Consider the following 19,525-nt stretch of genomic DNA (forward strand, 5'->3'; position numbering starts at 1 on the left):
GGTGTAATGACGAGTTTGTCGCAAGATGGAAAAGTATAGAATTAGGACAAATGGACATCGAAACACGACACCTAATAGCCCATAAGGGATTATTGCACAAGTTAGGTAACCAATTAGATACTATAACCAAGACTACAGTAGAAATATGGAACAAGGTTGTTGAAAGATATAAATGGGAAAAAGAGGTAAAGATTCTGAGTTGGTTTGCGTCTGACCCGAGGTTTGTACCTTGTGTGATTGATAAAGGGTTTAAACAATGGGGAAAAAAAGGCATCACAGCATTCTGCACCATGGTTGAGCGGGGGAAGCTGCAGAGCTTTGAAAAGCTAAGGGATAAATTTGGTTTAGATGAGCATGATACATTTCGATACCGACAGATAAAGGACTATTATGAGAAGGAGATAAAAACTGACACCGACAATGAAGTTATTAATGTTTTTTTGAAAGCCTATGAAGAAAAAGTGTAAAGTAATCTCAACTTTATACAAAGGTTTGCTGTCTTACAGAAAGACCTCCTCTCTTTATATCAAAGAAAAATGGGAAAAAGAGTTGAAGGAACGAATTACAGAAGAGGAATGGTTCGTGATCTGTAAAACACAGTGCTCGTCCACTAGCTCCAGGAGCTGGAGAGAATTCAATTGGAAAAATACGGTTAGGTTTTTTATAACCCCGAACATTAGGAAGGAAACTACAGGTAACCATCAACCATGCTGGAGACTATGTGGAGACATGAATGTTGCCCATACGCATATTTTTTGGTCCTGCCAAGGGATAATAGGATATTGGGATAAAATATGGCGGGGTCTAAGAAAAATAATAGGATACGAGATACCGAAGTCATGTAAGATACTCTATTTGGGAAATCTAACACAAGACATAATACAAAAAGAAGATGAGTATCTTGTTAAAGTTCTGCTATCTGCTAGTAAAAAAGCCATTACAAGGTTATGGTATAAAACGGAACCCCCGACTGAGGAGCAGTGGGTGAGCACTGTGGAAGAAATATATGTAATGGAAAAAATTACAAATAAACTACGACTTCAAGAGACACAATTTCAGGATAAATGGGAAAAATGGACGGATTATAGAACACAGGAGGACACCACCAATACCACTGGACAATAATGACACAGATACGTGATTTGCCGCCTTATGGAGTGTGTGAAACCTGACATTGTTACTGAGGAAAAGAAACTCAATTAATAAGCCTTTAAAAAAAATTTTTTTTTTTAAAAAAACACGCACAAAGAGGACACCACCACCACCACCACTGGACATGAAGACCACTGATACGAATGTGATTGTTTGGAGAAGTATGTGAACCCTGACACTGTAATTGTTGTTTGAAAATTTCAATAAAAAAATAAGTTTAAAAAAAAAAGTTTCCAGAACTGAAGGTCTGTGTGACCAACAGCCCACAACGTAAAATTTTCATCAAAACGATTCATTTTCTGTAGCTGAACTTAGCCACTGATGGACTCACTGTGACAGAACTTTAGAACTGCTTTATCTCTACACACATGTTGATAGCTTTGTATGACAGCAGCAGTCTGAGGACAGAATAGCTTACCCTCCTCCACCTGAATGTTCAACAGGTCCCTCCCACACTAGCTGTTTCCCGTCTCTGCCTCCTCCAGAGCTGTGACTGTAATGCTCTGCTTTTTTTTGTCCTTTGCTTTCTGTTCTTTGGAAACATGTAGTCTGTGTGGAATCAGCACCCACACCCACAGGGAAGCGGAGTGGAATGTGAAGTCCAGGGTGGAGGTTAAGAAAACTGAAACTCTACTGTGGCATTTTGATGTAATACTTAAAGGTTGAATATGTAGAATCTCTATTAAAAGATATATTTTTTTATTTTTTTAATAATAATACACCAGTTTTTAGGGGAACAGAATTAAAGTATTGCTTTTCCATTAAAATAATTATGATTAGTTTGAATTAATATTTACATTTTTTGACAGGTTTGACATTGACTTTCTGTCCCGTTCTGCTTCCATGGTAGCAGCCAATAGTGTTGGGTGTTGCTGTTTGCCAGGGTTGTCTGTTGTTGGGTGCAGCTACTGTAGGCTGTCACTGGGTGAAATGGAGTTTGCCAATCCTGCAGTTGCATCGGAGCCTCAGTGAAGGGGGCGTTATTTGTCCCAGCAGCTGAGTGAGCGGAGACGGGCAAAAACCAGAGTGAATATAGGCCGAGCATTCACTCCATGGACTGAGAGAAAGGAGAGAAATGCCATTCAAACGCACGCCCAAATGGCTACGGTGCTCCTTGATCGCTAACATCACTTTCATCTTTACTTAGCTGTCCTCTGTATCTCCATCTGCCCTCAGCTCACTGTCTCTGCTGTGGAAGCTGTTGCTCTGCTCACGCCGATCAGGCTACAGAAACAAGAATCATTCTTGTTGAGAGCTAGCTAATGGATTCCACAGCACTCAAAGAAAGACTTCCAGCTAAAGACTGGCTAACATTAAATACTGTTGTAAATTAATTGATTAGTCCAAATGAGTCGTTACCCTGTATGATTTATCACTGACATAGAGCAGGCTGATCACTGACACACTCTGCAACAAACCTAGAAACCATACTGCTGGAATTATTTTTTGTTGTTGCGACTACGATCTTGAGAAACTAGATCGAGGTGTTCTGCTCATTCTACATATTCAACCTTTAAATACTGATAGTGGAGCTGCTAAAAGTCGATATTTTTTTATCCTAAAGTGCCAATGCTCCATTTTCATGCCTACTAAGGCATTCTTGTCAGAGTGGGAAAACCTCAGAAGCTGCATATAGCCAAAACAATGCACTGAAAACCTAGATTATAATAATAGTCATATAGCAATATCCATACATACCATTCTAGCATTTAGAGAATAAGTCCTGTGGTAGTCTATAGTTTGTATTTTTGTCAACAAATCTTATGAACTGACAGCTGAACTGATCCATCTGACAAATATAGTGTATCACAATTTTGTTGGTAAAAACACATCAGTGAACCACACTGTCCCACTGAGACATGTCCCTTCATTACCGTGAACACACACTGTAGTTTGCCTATTCCCAGTCCACATTGGCTGAGCTAACGTCAGGAGCAATTACCGCTCTGCACTTTTTGTCATCTGACCTGCCACTTAACTGCTGTCATGGTGATTTTGCCCCTTGTTCTTTTCCTCACCATGGCCTGGCATTTTGGCGGTCCTGCGATGGGGATTCTAGACTCTTTGCCCGCAGCTGTTCATCACAAGTGGTGCAACTTCCTCACTTGGAACTGAGCCAGCTGATTGGCTATTGCAGTTAAATATAGCTCGGTCCGATTATTTCGCTTGCTTGGGCGGTTTGGATATTTGTTGTTTCCCCAATGCGTCCTCCTTATGGAATCACACAGGTGCCATATGAGGTAGGGCCTATACTATTAATTCCTGTAATGGCTCAATTGGTCTGAGCATTAAGCGGAAATGTTTAGTTTTTATGCTTCTTCTGCTATCTGAAATTCATCCAAATCCTGGTCCCCCAGTTACATGTAGCATGGCATCAAATCTTAAGAATGTGTCTGGTCTGCATATCATACATGTAAATGCTCGCAGTCTGCTTTCTAACCCTGAAAATGGATTTGCTGAAAATTTGAGTTTAGTCGACTGGTGCAGATTTAATTGTCATTTCTGAGACCTGGCTCTCTGTTTTGGACAAGGATGTAGCAATTCAGGGTTTTAATATTTTCCGTTCTGGTCGTCCTAATAAGGCCGGTGGAGTGGCAATATATGTCAGATCCAATCTTGCTGCACAAATCTTGCTTGCCAAATCCATTTGTAAACAGTTTGACTTCTTAGCTTTAAGTATTGCTTTGTCTGGTGGTCAACACGTAACTATTGTTGGTTGCTACAGGCCCCCCTCTGCCACTGCAGAGACATTATCCTCTTTAATGCAGCTGTTATCTGAACTGAAATTCAAAGAAATTGTTCTGGTGGGTGATTTTAATTGGGACTGGTCTTCACCAGTGTCTGATCCTTTTAAGGCCCAGTGTTCAGCTTTTAACCTTACTTAAATCATTAAAAGCCCCAAGTGTCTTAACCCCAAATGCCCAACCTCCTCTTCTCTTATTGATCTTTTAGTTACCAATATGCCACATAAATATTCTGCTACAGCAGTTTTTGCCAATGATATGAGTGACCATTGTGTGATCCCTGCTGTTAGGGACATTAAAATCCCTCGCACTAAGCCTCGTATTGTTCTTAAGAGAAGTCTGAAGAACTTTGTTGAACAAGCTTTTCTTCATGATCTTTATCATTTTAACTGGGATCATATTTTACTAATTGATGATTTAAATCTTGCATGGGAATATTTTTATGGCAGTTGTAGTTATTTTATGGACAAACATGCTCCTCTTCGTCGGTTCAGGGTGAAGGGACGAGAGAGCCCCTGGTTCACTTCTGTACTTACAGGTCTCTTACACAAGAGAAATCAGCTCTGGGCCAATCCAAGGAAGTCGGGGCTTGAGGCGGACTGGCTACTTTTTCGGCAAGAACGTAACAGCTGCACCAGCGCTATTAGGGTAGCTAAGCGAGAGTACTATTTATCACAGACCACAGACAACTTAAACGACCCCAGGAAACTTTGGCATACCATAAAATCTCTTTCAGCCAATACCTGCTCTTCAGTGCTGCCTCCCACTATTGTTGTTGACTCCATCCCTATATCTGACAAATCTGAGATGCTAAACTGTTTTAACAAACATTTCATAGCCTCCAGCTCCTTGTTTGATTCCTCTCATGATGTTAACTCACCTACCTCGCCAGCCCTGCCACAGGTAGCCAGGATTTCTCTTTCTCCCCCTTCTCTGTTAAAGAGGTCCTTATGGCCTTAAAAGACCTAGACCCTCAAAAATCAGCAGGTCCAGATAACCTTCCCCCTTACTTCTTACGTTTGTCTGCGCACATTATAGCTCAACCGGTATCTCACATTTGTAATCTTTCTATCCAGAGCAACATTATTCCTGAAGTGTGGAAAACCTATGTGCTCCCTCTGTGCTTGAAAGGCTATGTGCTTTAAAGGCTGGTGAATGACCAGGTCAAGGATTACCTGAGACTTAACAATATTTTATCTCCTATTCAATCTGGCTTTAGGAAGCAGCATAGTACTGCAACTGCTGCCATTAAGGTGATAAATGATATGTTGGTAGCCTTGGATGCCAAGAAATATTGTGCTGCTCTTTTTATCGATCTTTCAAAGGCATTTGATCCAGTCGATCACAGGATTTTGAGTCAGCGACTGACCACCATTGGATTTTCAGACCATGCAGTTGGCTGGTTTTCTAACTACCGTAATTTCCGGACTATAAGCCGCTACCTATTTCCCTCGTTCTGGTCCCTGAGGCTTATACAACGGTGCGGCTTTTCTACGGCTTACGGTAACCAGGGGCGCGCACTACCGAGGATGCGCGAGACCGAGGCAGACATCTGGCGCCAGGTAACGAGAGCAAAACAAAGAGTAGGAGAGCTTCAGCGACAGTTTGCGCGAAGGAAGTGTTCATGCAAACACCCTCAACATGGAAAACAAACGGAGAAGTGCATATGATGCTGCTTTTAAGTTAAAGGCAATCGATCTGGCTGTCAAAGAAGGAAATAGAGCTGCTGCACGTACCCTTGACATCAATGAATGGCTGGTTATTTTGATAACGTAAACGGCCGCGGGACTGCACTTTTACTGCCGTGTTACAGGCGAGCACTTTGTATTACTTTGCACCGTTGTATTATTTGTACTCTGCACGAATGCTGTTCGCCATGTCAAAGATGTGAAAGTTTGATTGAATGATTGAAAGATTTATTGTTAATAAATGGGACGCTTTGCGTTCCCAAACAGTCATCTCTGTCCCGACAATCCCCTCCGTGGTAGCAGGAACCCCTATATACTACGGTAATTACACATCAAAACGCCTGCGGTTTATAGTCGGGTGCGGCTTTTATATGGAGCAATCTGTATTTTCCCCTTAATTTAGCTGGTGAGGCTTATAGTCAGGTGCGCTTTATAGTCCGGAAATTACGGTACCTTTTCAACCGTAAAAAGTGTGCAGTCCGAGGGCCTTTGCTCCGAGTTCCTAAACACTGTAAACGGTTTGCCGCAAGGTTCTGTCTTAGGACCAACTCTATATAAATGAGGTGGGCCAAAATATTAATGCATCTGTACATCTTTATGCTGACGACACCGTTGTCTATTGTTGTGCATCTTCTTTTGGCCAGGTGTTCACTGACTTGCAGTCTGCTTTTGACACCATTCAGGCGCAATTATTTCAACTAAGGCTAGTTCTAAATGCAGGTAAAACCAAGGTGATGTTCTTTTCAAATAAAAGAAAGGTACCTGCTGTTCTACCCTTTATTATGTCTGCACAGGGTATCCCCATTGAGACCGTGGCCACTTACAAATATCTAGGCATCACAGTGGATGATAGCCTTTCTTTTAAATGTCATTTTGACTAGTTACTGAAGAAATGGAGGTTAAAGCTGGGGTTTTTCTTCAGAAATAGAGCCTGTTTCTCTTTTAAAGCCAGAAAACGTAGTTTTGCTGCCACTTTCTTGCCACTCCTGGATTATGGGGATGTTGTATATATATAAATGCCTCTGCTCACTCCCTGCAACTGCTGAATGCCGCATATCACGGGGCCTTGAGATTTATAACTGGCTGTTAACGCCTCACACATCACTGTACATTGTACATCACAGTACCATTATCGGACTGCTCCCCTCTTTGTCAATGTATCTGGCATGGAAACAGTCTGATCGCAGCCTCCGGTCCCTGGACTTCATCTCGTTTGCCATCCCGTCAGTCCGTACTGAACTTGGCAAGAAAGCAGTTTCCTATGCTGCGCCTGCAACCTGGAACAAGCTCCAGCAGAGGCTGAAGCTGTCCAGCTTCATTTCTTTAGGGGACTTCAAACTGCTTTTAGGAAGGCTGTTGAGACAGTCTGTGGGGGTCTGCACTTGTACATAACTTAACTTGTACTTAACTTGTTCTTTGCCCTTTGCAGTTTGTACTGTATTATTTTACTGTTTTACTGTTTGTGTTCTGTGTTGTGTCTCCTGTGTGTTCTGTGTTGTGTGTCCTGGGTGTTCAGTTAGTCTGTAACTTTGTGTTTTGCTACTGCCTACCTGAACAGGCCTCTCTTGCAAAGGAGACCCTGGGTCTCAATGAGATTTTACCTGTATAAATAAAGGTTAATAAAATAAAATACATTTTCACTCAATCTCATACACACCTAACCTCATGAGCCCATCCTGATCTCTGAGCTCCATTGTATTTTACTGTCAGATCAGTCTGGTAACGTGCGATGGAGAAAGTTTGGAGAAGTTTGCCAAGAGACTGAACCAATCAGCGTTGTTTTTGAGGCGGATTTAAATGACGAAACGCAAAGAGACTGTGACTGTAAACAACATGGGGGCTTCCACAGATGAGATGAGCAGCTATGGAGCAAGCCGCTCACTAACTCTTTTTTCTCTGGATCCTTCTGTTGAATATGGACCGGGCTCCTGAAATTGGGCCTTTTATCTGTAAATTCACATTACACAAACGGAAAATATCCTTTACCCACATGTTGTTTACTTTCTGAGCTTTACCTCAATGCTGTTAGTACATCATACACTTCATTGATCTGATTGGTTGATTTGGCCCGTATGTTGGTGATAGACATATGGTTTATCCAATCAGCAACCAGTATTTTCACACACACGTTCCTATTACACTTGTGCCCTTACTACGACCCTGACTCAGAAGTTGGAAGTTACAGATTTCCGATTAGAAGTGAACGCAGCATAACTGACAGTCCACCTGGACAGACCAACCGCTGCTGACTGACGTAAAAACCGTCACTAACAGAGCGCTGCATTTCAATTTTGTGTGGGAATGTCCCCACACACACTCAAATGTATTTCTTGGCCAAGCAGCAAATACAAGTGCTTTCATTAGTGGGTCGTGATTAATCACAATTGTTAACTCACTCTTTGATAGATAGGAACTTGGCATTACTCTTTACCTTCCCACCATCATTAGAACTGTGAAGAGTAGGATGACAGGTTGAGTGTGTAGTTCTTTGAACTTTATGAATTCCCTTTGGTAAAGTAATTAAATGTAGTCCTTGGTTCCTCTGGTGGAAACGCAGGTAGTGTTATGGAGTTCCTAAACGGTCTCTGGGTAACTGTAAAAGTTTCTGCATGAGAGACCTAGTTTGTGAGTATACTTAATATTCATTATGATGGATCCTTAGTCCAGTATTCAACAGGTTACTGTGGAAAGCAAAGACATTTGAACTTTCACCCTGTCAAATCTGCACCGCATCATTACACCATTTTTTCAGCAATACAAGGTGACAAGCAGGACTTCCTAATATACAGTATGTGATTAAGACTTTGGTGATCATCTCCTGCCTCTTCAATAGACAGAAGTTACTCCCGTTCAGTCAAAAAGTCTTCTAAAATGGCATAGTTACGGCATGGAGACTCAGTTGCAGGATATCAAACGATCATGCGTACAGATTCCCTGGAATAAAACAACGCAAAGGTTTCTGTGTGGATGGTGGTTGTGTGTACACCTGGGTGGAGCTCTCACCTTCACCCATATTGATGGCTCTTTTGATCACCTCCTTGAAGAGACAAGGTTCTTTCTCCCAGCCACCAGCCTGAACCTTGCAGCGATGGGCCTTGGACAAAAACTGTAGAGCCTGAAAAAACATTAGAACGCCACCATTTTATCAGTTTCTTATGTTTTGCCCTGGATTCTTAATTATTGGTTAGTTCAGCGGACTGTGATTCAATCAACATGGTGAGACAACACGGCTGTGACGTTTCAGCTTATCAACCTTTTCGTTGTCCTCTGAGCTGGAGCCGTGGCCGCCTCCGTACAGCAGAGCGTACTGCTGCCATATCTCACTGTCACTACTGTGGCGGGAAGTGACCCGCCCCAGGAGCTCCTTCACTTTGGACCGGAGGGTTTCTGCCTGCTCACCCTGACTGTCCGTCAGGTTTTCAACAACTGCTCTAACCAGGATCTGCAGAATCTGCCACGGGGAAACACAAAAGACAGGATTCACGTCAGATAAATCAGTTCATCCAGTCTCAACACCATTATATGTGATGTCATGGGTTGGCTTTAAATTCCACATACAATCCTTTAATTACTGTTAATTAAATGCAGCATTGCTCAGCACTGCCAAATAATCCAATGAAGGAGCAGCAGGAAGGAAAGCAACTGGGTTTATGGGAAATGTGGTATTCATTTTCACAAGCATTGGCATTAAACTGTTACAATTACAGTCTCCCTGGTTTATGCTAAACATGCCAATCTGCCACAGTTACCAAGTAATAACACACACACACACACAGAAAATGTACACATTTTATTGGTTTCAGAAATGGGCGTGACAAACTGACTCTGTAGCTCCCCCTAAAATACAGTCCCGACTCCCAGATTGGTGCAAATTTATGGAAATCGGTAGGCACATAGAGCTCCAGATGTACAAAAAAGCCTCTTGGAGTAATATCTTAAACTCAACCGACATTTTGAATTTCATGCCCATTTTCTGACATTTACACGTGTCATACTTTAACAAACACCTCCGAGAGATTTAACACGATCTACTTCAAAATTTTACAATGTGGATTCCGTCCTGGACGCGGAACAACGGACCAGCTCTTCACTCTCGCAAGGATCCTGGAGGGGGCCTAGGAGGATGCCCATCCAGTCTACATGTGCTTTGTGGATCTGGAGAAGGCATATGACCGGGACCCTAGGGAGATACTGTGGGAGGTGCTGCAGGAGTATGGGGTGAGGGGGTCACTTCTGTGGGCCATCCAATCTCTGTACATCGGAAGCGAGAGCTGTGTCCGGATCCTCGGCAGTAAGTTGGATTTGTTCCCGGTAGGGGTTGGCCTCCGCCAGGGATGCGCTTCGTCACCAATCCTGTTCGTGATATTCATGGACAGGAAATCAAGGTGTAGTCGTGGTGGGGAGGGGTTGCAGTTCGGTGGGCTGAGGATCTCGTCTCTGCTTTTTGCAGAAGATGTGGTCCTGATGGTGTCGTCGGTCAGTGACCTTCAGCACTCACTGGATCGGTTCGCAGCCGAGTGTGAAACGGCTGTGATGAGGATCAGCACCTCTAAATCTGAGTCCATGGCTCTCAGCAGGAAACCGATGGATTGCTTACTCCAGGTAGGGAATGAGTCCTTACCCCAAGTGAAGTTCAAGTACCTCGGGATCATGTTCACGAGTGAGGGGACGATGGAGCGTGAGACTGGCCGGAGAATCAGAGCAGCGGGGACGGTGTTGGAGTCGCTCTACCGCACCGTTGTGACGAAAAGAGAGCTGAGTGGGAAGGCAAAGCTCTCGATCTACCGGTCAATCTTTGTTCCTACCCTCACTTATGGTCATGAAATCTGGGTCATGACCGAAAGAACGAGGTCGTGGGTAAAAGCGGCTGAAATGGGTTATCTCAGGAAGGTGGCTGGAGTCTCCCTTAGAGATAGGTTGAGAAGTTCAGCCATCCGTGAGGAACTCGGAGTAGAGCCGCTGCTCCTTTGCGTTGAAAGGAGCCAGTTGAGTTGGTTCGGGCATCTAGTAAGGATGCCCCCTGACATATCTCCACACTGGCCTGGGAATGCCTCGGCATCCCCCAGTTAGAGCTGGTTAATGTGGCCCGGGAAAGGGAAGTCTGGGGTCCCCTGCTTAATCTGCTGCCCCCGCGACCCGAATTGGATAAGCGGTCAAAGATGAGATGACTTCAAAATCAGATAGTACCATCTTAAGACAGGTGTGACCAAACGATACTCGCCATTTGCGTTTTCACTGCACAGCGGCACCTACTGGCAACAGGAAATCAGTCTGGTATGACAAACTTCATCCGATTTACAGCAAATTTTCAATGTGTGCTCGGCACATGATACAGAGCAACACAAAGCTTGTTTAGTATGCGCTCTCTAGCGCTATACAGCGGACGCCGGAAGCGCTGCAAGAGTTGCGATAGATAGCCCACATGCCCGCACCCTCCTGGCTGCGTCCCGCGGCCTCGTAAAGGCATGGTGGCCTGCTGGGATCCGGCTGGCTCCCCCCTAGGTGTGAGGGCCGGTTCATCGCTGCTCACAGCTTTAATTATTATTGTAGCTATAGGATGTATTGTCTCTATGTCTGCTGCCATCACAAATCTTCTGTCAGAAGCTCCTGTGCCGATAACATTAAGTAGAATTTGTATTTGGGTAGTAAAACCACCCTGTATCATAGCTACATTCTTGACATCTTTAACAAATCAATACGTTTGGAAAACTGTCCAAATTTCAGCTAATAACTCTACTTTGGGATTGAGGAGTACCTCTTTCCTTCGTAGGTTGATACACCACTCCCTCTGATAGCCCTGTTCCAAGATGGCAGCACTTTAGGCAAGTCCTTCCACAGTCAATGTGGCGTCTATGTATAGTATATGTCTTTGGAGGTAAAGCTGTGAAGTGCTGCTGTTGGCGATGTGGAAGAGAAAATAGTTTGCTATCTTTGTTCAGAAGATGAAGCCTCCTTGTTGTTATGTTATTACCTTCATATGTTCAGGCACAACTCAAGGCTTTCCTCTTCTTCCTCTTTGTAAAAGTCGTCATTTTGCCAAGCGTTCCTACCCGAAGGCAGACAGAATTGCCTAGTGAAAGCTGGGGCTTATAGAAAACCAATCCAAACATGGTGATAGCTGGATACATGAAATTTTACAATGTCTAAGGTTAGAAAAGTTACGGTTTTCACAGAGGGGATCTTTGACAGCATCCCACCAAACCTGGGACCCACTGCTGGCTCTTATTAGTAACAGTCTAACTGTTACTCCTGATGATGTTTTTTGTTTTCCTCCTTATATTACATTATTTATTTTTGCTATTAGTTTTAGTTACCTTAGTTTACCTATCTACTTATGTCATAAGTTGTTTGGTTGCTTGGTTGGTTATTGTGTCGGACATGGGTTGTTGGGAGGGATGGCAGGATTCATGTTTTTTTTTTTTTTGTCTCTATTCTTTTTCACTTCAAAGCAGACACCCTGTACGGCTGTAGTGCTTTTTCTTGTGTACTTGTCTGCAAAATTACACTGGTGGTGCAACTTTACTATAGCCATAACACTGTGGAATAAACATTTACTTCATAATGATAAGTTAAAAAGAAATCTGTGCTTACTTCAAGTACTGTACAATTTTGAGGTACTTGTACTTTACTTGAGTATTTCCATTTTATACTACTTTATACTTTTACTTTTATAAAACATTTATACGCATAATGGCCCATTGATATCAACTTCCCTGTTAACTTTTCACTCTTTACACCACGTCATATGAAAAGTGTTTTTCCCCACAGTAAGCAACTACCCCGATTATTCATCAAAAACAAAACATGGCAAACAATCCTTTACAGCAATATTCAATCAATATGTAATTTCCCATTTTTGTAATGACTGAAATTATTTGGTTGTATTCTGGACAAACAGTTGCTCAGTGTGTCTGTTGCAGTATGAAACTGCAACTTGTGGTTACCATGGTAAATCAACCGGAACAGAAACCTTATGGATTAAAACTTAAAGAATTGAAGAAAAGAATGGAGTCCAGGGTGCATTTAAATACAGTAATGCAGTAGTGCATAGGTAAAGTAGATAGATGATGACTTCACCGTTGAGGAGAGGAGCTGGTAAGTTGCTGGTAAGTCTTTCTTCCGGTTCCGGCGCTGTGTAAAGCGGCAGCCAGCAACAGTTGCTCTCTCTCCTTTCCGCACTTTTTTGCTATTTTATCTTATTTTACTGTCTTTTTATTAGTGCTTTTTCCTGTAAGTCGTCGTGCTAACCTTAGCCAACTATGTTTGTTAACTTTCTTACATGGTTTTTGTCCGTTTGTCTCATTCTTGGGACTATTTTTGCTGACCGCGTCTCCATCTGGACGCAACAATGCGGCGGCTCCATTGTTTAGACCCGTGAACAGCTGTTGTCGCTAGCACCAACGGCGCTAATGCGGGAGAGGCCTGAAATCCCCACAGAACTTAGGAGAAAGTACAGGGGATGTAAGGCTGGACGTAAACACCGGGAAAAGAAGAGGAGATACAAACCATCTCTCCCTTCCATCACCATGGGGAACGTGAGGTTGCTGGCTAATAAGATGGACGAGCTGGCGGGCCTGGGGACGACTCAGTGGTTGTATCGTGTGAGCAGTGTGCTGTGTTTCACGGAGACATGGCTCCACAAGGACATCCCGGACTCTAACGTAACTGTGGGCGGCTTTCAGACTGTTTTCGGGCGGACAGGAGTCACCGTGAGAGTGGCAAGAGGAAAGGTGGTGGACTTGCTATTCTTATTAACAACAAGTGGTGTCATCCTGGACACGTTACTGTGAAGGAGCGTGTGTGCAGCCCGGACATTGAGCTGCTTGCCGTGAGTCTGCGGCCATACTACCTGCCGAGGGAGTTTTCACACGTGATCGTCCTGGTTGTTTACATTCCTCCGACTGCAAACGTGGCGCGCGCGAGTGACGTCATCCACACCGTCGTCGCGGGCCTTCAGACACGACACCCAGACGCATTCATTGCAATATCTGGGGACTTCAACCACATCACTCTGGCTGCAACACTGCCCACTTTCAAGCAGTTTGTGGACTGTCCCACCAGGGAAAACAAGACACTGGACCTGCTGTATGCTAATGTTAAGTAGGCTTACAGCTCCACTGCCCTTCCTCCTCTTGGAAGATCAGACCACAACCTCATCCACCTGCAGCCCCTGTATAAGCCCCTGTGACCACCAGCACTGTGAGGAGATGGTCACAGGAGACTGATGAAGCTTTACAGGGCTGCTTTGAACTCACAGACTGGGATTTGCTCTGTAATTCACATGGAGAGGACCTTGATGATCTCACGGACTGCATAACAGGATACATCAATTTCTGTGTGGACAGCGTTGTTCCTACAGTGACTGTACGCTGTTTCCCAAGTAACAAGCCGTGGGTCACCAGAGACATCAAGGTCCTGCTGAATGCAAAGAAGAGGGCCTTCAGAGAAGGGGACAGAGAGCAGATGAGGCAGGTCCAGAGGGAGCTGAAGGAGAGGATCCAACAGGGCAAAGACACCTACAGGAGGAAGCTGGAGCACAAACTCCAGCAGAACAATTTAAAGGACGTGTGGAGCGGCATGAGGAGCATCACTGGCTACAAACCATCTGGTACCCAGACAGTAGGAGGTGGTACTGAACGTGCCAATGAGCTGAATCTGTTTTTCAACAGATTTGACGAAAGGGCTCTGGACCACCCCCCCATGGCTCCTCCACAACCATCCACCTCCAAAGCTCCAGCCCTGCTGACACCCCCCCTCCCCGTCAATTCCTTCCTGATTTTGCCCTACCTGTCCCCTCCCCCCCGCCATCACCTCTCTCCACCCCCACCAACACACACAGCAGACAGACCTTCACTGCAGAGCAGGTGAGGAAGGAGCTGTGCAGACTCCGCCCAGGCAAGGCAGCAGGTCCCGACGGTGTCAGCCCGAGGGTCCTCAAAGCATGTGCGATCCAGCTGTGTGGAGTCTTGCAGTACATCTACAACCTCAGCCTGAGTCTCGAGAAGGTCCCTATGCTGTGGAAGACATCCTGCCTGGTACCAGTACCAAAGAAGGTGCGTCCCAGCACCTCCAAAGACTACAGACCGGTGGCGCTGACGTCGCACCTGATGAAGTCCCTGGAGAGGCTGGTCCTGTCACTTCTTCGGCCCTGGTCAGCTAATCACTGGACCCTCTACAGTTTGCCTACCAGCCGAGACTAGGTGTGGAGGACGCTATCATCTTCCTGCTCAACCGTGCCTGTGCCCACCTGGACAGACCGGGAACCACTGTGAGAATCTTATTCATGGACTTCTCCAGTGCGTTCAATACCATCCGGCCTGCTCTGCTGGGACGTAAGCTGACGGCGATGCAGTTGGACCCTGCCCTGGTTTCCTGGATTACTGCAGTCTGCAGGACGTAGTGTCTGACACTGTGGTCAGCAGCACTGGAGCTCCACAGGGAACTGTTCTTTCCCCCTTTCTGTTCACCCTGTACACCTCAGACTTTCAGTTCCTCTCTGAGTCCTGCCACGTGCAGAAGTTTGCTGACGATTCTGCAATTGTTGGCTGTGTCAGTGAGGGAAAGGAGGAGGAATACAGGGGCATTGTGGACTCCTGTTGTGTGCTGGGACAGCAGACTGAGGGCACCAGACGCCAAGAGGATCAGTAAGATCATCAGGAAGGCTGGCTCCGTCCTGGGGGTCAAACTGGACTCTTTGGTGGCGGTGTCTGAGAGGCGGATGCTGTCTAAACTGCACAGCATCCTGGACAACAACTCTCACCCTCTCCACCATCTGCTGACCTCCAGCAGAAGCACCTTCAGCCACAGACTCATTCTCCCCCGGTGTTATACTGAACTCCGGAGGAAGTCTTTTCTTCCGGTGGCCATCAAACTTTATAATTCATCTCCCCCGGTCAGGTGAGGAACAGTGGAGACACTGTATCCTGAAAAATGTCCCTTGGTCACTTTATATCAACACTGCACCACTTTATTCAGTTGTACTGTATTCAGTTGTACTGTCACTTACCTCAGTAAGTAATGCTGCTATACTACACTGTCACTTTATACCACCACTACATCACTTTATTTTGTGGAACTGTAACTTACAGCTGCTACACTTTACACTGTCACTTTATATCACCACTACATCACTTTTTTTAGGGGTACTGTAACTTACTGCTGCTACACTTACTGTGCTTAACTGTAACCTAGTTCTGTAGGAAATGCTGCTACATTTCACTGTGGTTTACTGTAACGTATCTCAGTAAAATGCTGCTACACTGTACTTTTCTGTAACTTACTTACTTCAGTAAGAAAGGCTGCTACACTTCACTGTGGTTTACTGTAACGTATCTCAGTAAAATGCTGCTACACTGTACTTTACTGTAACTTACTTACTTCAGTAAGAAAGGCTGCTACACTTCACTGTGCCATACTGTCACTTAGTTCAGTCAGAAATGCTGCTACATTTTTAACACTGTTATCACTTATCGCTCCTTCTCACTTATTTAGTTTGTACTTATTTTATTTCAATCTGCTGCTAAACTGCACGCTGAGTATTGCTGTATATTGTATATACCTACGCTTAACCACAATGTCTGTTGCACACTTAGTTAATTGTTTGATTTATTTGATGTTAGCTTTATTTTGATTAGATTATGTTAGCTTATTGTTACTCTGATCCTTTCCCACCTTTGTATTGAAACTGTTGCACAATAATTTATACACAATAAGAAATAAGTATTCTGTGTATAGGGCCTGTGCGTGAGCGTGAGTGTGTGTGTGTGTGTGTGTGTGTGTGTGTGTGTGTGTGTGTGTGTGTGTGTGTGGTTCTTATGTATCCCATTTAACCCCATGAGGCATAAAGCTGATCCATGTGACCCTCAGCGCCTTTGAAATCCATGAGCTAGTCAAAGCACTTCTGTCACCAGCCCTCTACACATTCCATAGAGAGGAATTCATGGTGGTCCCTGTCATTATCTCCCCTTCACTACTGCTCATACTCCCATGCTCTGGGGCCCTGGGCTAAAAACAACCACAGTGCAAAAAAACAACAAAAAAAAACACAGAAATCTTGCTTCTAAAATGTGATTGCGATCTCATTATGTAGTTAAAGTGTCACCGATGTTTTGACAGATTTGTTTCACTGAGGAAGGCAGGGGAGAGGGAACAGTGGTATATAATAAAAATTACACTACACAGAGAAAATTGTGATGTGAAAGTCAAAAGTTAAGATTAAACTAAATGACTAAAGAGGAGGGAGTCAGCTAACTTTAGTAAAGTAAAGTCAAAAGTTAAGATTAAGAGTTCCAGTTTGGCTGAGATGGAGTAGACACGGGTTGAGTCTTGCTACGGAATTTTTGATAATTTCACATTTCAGGACCCTGAAAGTCACTTCAGTCACTATGGCAACCGCAAACATACAAACCAGTAAATGGGTCTCTGGTTAAACCCAGACACTGGTCAGGCCGGAAAACAGTTTCAGGAGACCTGCAGTGGATTCAGCCCGGTCCACTTGTGCATGTCAGGCGCGCTCACACTATCCTCCCGGACCGAGACCCGGACTTTAGGGTACTTGTCCCCCCTCCCTCTCCCCCCCGCGCCCCAGCCCCGTTTGTACTCACACTACCAGGGCCGGCCAATGCTTCTTGCTGTCCATACGCCTTCAAGCCGTAACACGTCACACGCATTGATCGCGTGTGTGTGGCTTTGTTTACAAATCTTTCCACAGACCTCGGAGTTTTTGTGCGTCTTGTCGACTGTTTTTGAATATTTTCATCCGACCAAATCTGCAGTAAACACTCCACCTCCGCACCACACCAACGTGAACCTTTCACCGCCATTGTTGTTGTTTTTAAATATCCGCGCATGGTCCGTCCTTCTATTTACATGTCCGAACAGGCGGACATAACGCTACTGCCGTAGGGCTCGTGCTCGTGCGCGTACACGTGCGCACGCTCGTGCTCGTACATTTGCAAACGGCTCCGCTAAAGCCCACCTATTTCAAGCGGGCCGTGGAGGGCCAGCTGGCCCCAGTTGAGCGCGGAGCGGGTGCGCTCACACTACTAAGGGCGTGATCACATTATCCTTTTGGCCGCGGCCAAAACCGGTTTTTCAGCTAAAGTCTAGTACCTTTAAGTAGTGTGAGCGCACCCGCTGGAGTGTTTACTGCAGATTTGGTCGGATGAAAATATTCAAAAACAGTCGACAAGACGCACAAAAACTGTCTGTGGAAAGATTTGTAAACAAAGCCACACACACGCGATCAATGCGTGTGACGTGTTACGGCTTGAAGGCGTATGGACAGCAAGAAGTATTGGCCGAGGCCCTGGTAGTGTGAGTACAAACGGGGCTGGGGCGCGGGGGGGAGAGGGAGGGGGGACAAGTACCCTAAAGTCCGGGTCTCGGTCCGGGAGGATAGTGTGAGCGCGCCCTACAGCGTGCTCACACTGTCCTTTTGGCCGCGGCCAAAACCGGTTTTTCAGCTAAAGTCTAGTACCTTTAAGTAGTGTGAGCGCACCCGCTCCGCGCACAACTGGGGCCAGCTGGGCCGCCACGGCCCGCTTGAAAGAGGTGGGCTTTAGCGGAGCCGTTTGCACATGTACGAGCACGAGCGTGCGTGCGCACGCGCACGCGCACGAGCCCTACGGCAGTAGCGTTATGTCCGCCTGTTCTGACATGTAAATAGAAGGACGGACCATGCGCGGACATTTAACAACAACAACAATGGTGGTGAAAGGTTCACGTTGGTGTGGTGCGGAGGTGGAGTGTTTACTGCAGATTTGGTCGGATGAAAATATTCAAAAACAGTCGACAAGACGCACAAAAACTCCGAGGTCTGTGGAAAGATCTGGAAACAAAGCCACACACGCGATCAATGCGTGTGACGTGTTACGGCGTGATGGCGTGCAAGAAGCATTGGCCGAGGCCCTGGTAGTGTTAGTACAAACGGGGCTGGGGCGCGGGGGGGAGAGGGAGGGGGGACAAGTACCCTAAAGTCCGGGTCTCGGTCCGGGAGGACAGTGTGATCACGCCCTTAAAGGTACTAGACTTTAGCTGAAAAACCGGTTTTGGCCGTTTCTGAGGCTGTAGGCTGTTCTTATGTCTCATTCTGACTGCTGGGGTCAGTGCTGACCTTTCTTCTAACTTCTGGGCTAGTGATGCTGAGTAGAAGTATGAAGTAGCATTTAAAGAAAATACTCAAGTAAAGGACAAGAGCCTCAAACGTGTACTTTAGTCCAATAATTGAGTGTAAACCTCTGGTTAACAGGTTTGTTCATTTAACAAGGATTGTTTTTGACAAGATTGATGCACTTTGAGTTGGCCTATCACTACTTGTTTTGATCAGCTTTTATGCTGTTGCAATTTGAGGTCATGACTACTATTTAAATTGATAAAATAAAGACAAAGTATGCTCTCCTATGTCGCTGTAGTGTTTTACAATATCCATTAACATGATGCTCATATTTTCCGGCTCCCCATTTTGTATAGTTTTCATCAACTGGCCCCAAATCCAAATGAATTGAAAAGCCCTGCTCTAATATATACTCATACTAATTAATGTTTCTCTCAAAATGCATCAGATTGATGCTTGTTAATAATATTCCAAAGAGTCTTCAACAACAAGTTGAAAGCAGGTAGAGAGTGGCTAACGTATGATGCTGTTAGGAAAACAAAGTACTGCACAGATTGTATTTTCTTACGACGGGGAAAAGCAAAAGGGGTTTCATTTGTGAGTTGTAAACAAACTTCAAATGTGAATCTGTAAAAGAACACAAAGTTTCACTAACTCATCTAACATATGGGGGGAAAAATGTCATGGTCTAATGTTTTGAGATGCACCTGTATGTGATTGCTGCTTAGATATCCTGTATATAGAGGCATTACTAAGGCTTTTAATTAAAAATATTTAAATGTTCTATGTTTGATGAATTGTAGGTATTTGAATAGCATTAGACTTTG

General features: G+C 44.8%; 1 protein-coding gene across 1 annotated transcript in view; it reads right to left on the bottom strand.

The window, feature by feature from the left end:
• Positions 1-19,525, bottom strand: part of ttc27 (tetratricopeptide repeat domain 27) — a 110,304-nt gene that overhangs the window by 10,832 nt on the left and 79,947 nt on the right. Inside the window, exons 17-18 of the mRNA XM_083922380.1 lie at positions 8,838-9,035; positions 8,588-8,699 (exon numbers count right to left, since the gene is read on the bottom strand). Of these exons, the coding sequence (XP_083778506.1) occupies positions 8,588-8,699; positions 8,838-9,035 (310 nt within the window). The remainder of the gene's footprint in view (positions 1-8,587; positions 8,700-8,837; positions 9,036-19,525) is intronic.

This window comes from Echiichthys vipera (assembly GCF_963691815.1).
Source record: "Echiichthys vipera genome assembly, chromosome: 11".
NCBI lineage: Eukaryota > Metazoa > Chordata > Actinopteri > Perciformes > Trachinidae > Echiichthys > Echiichthys vipera.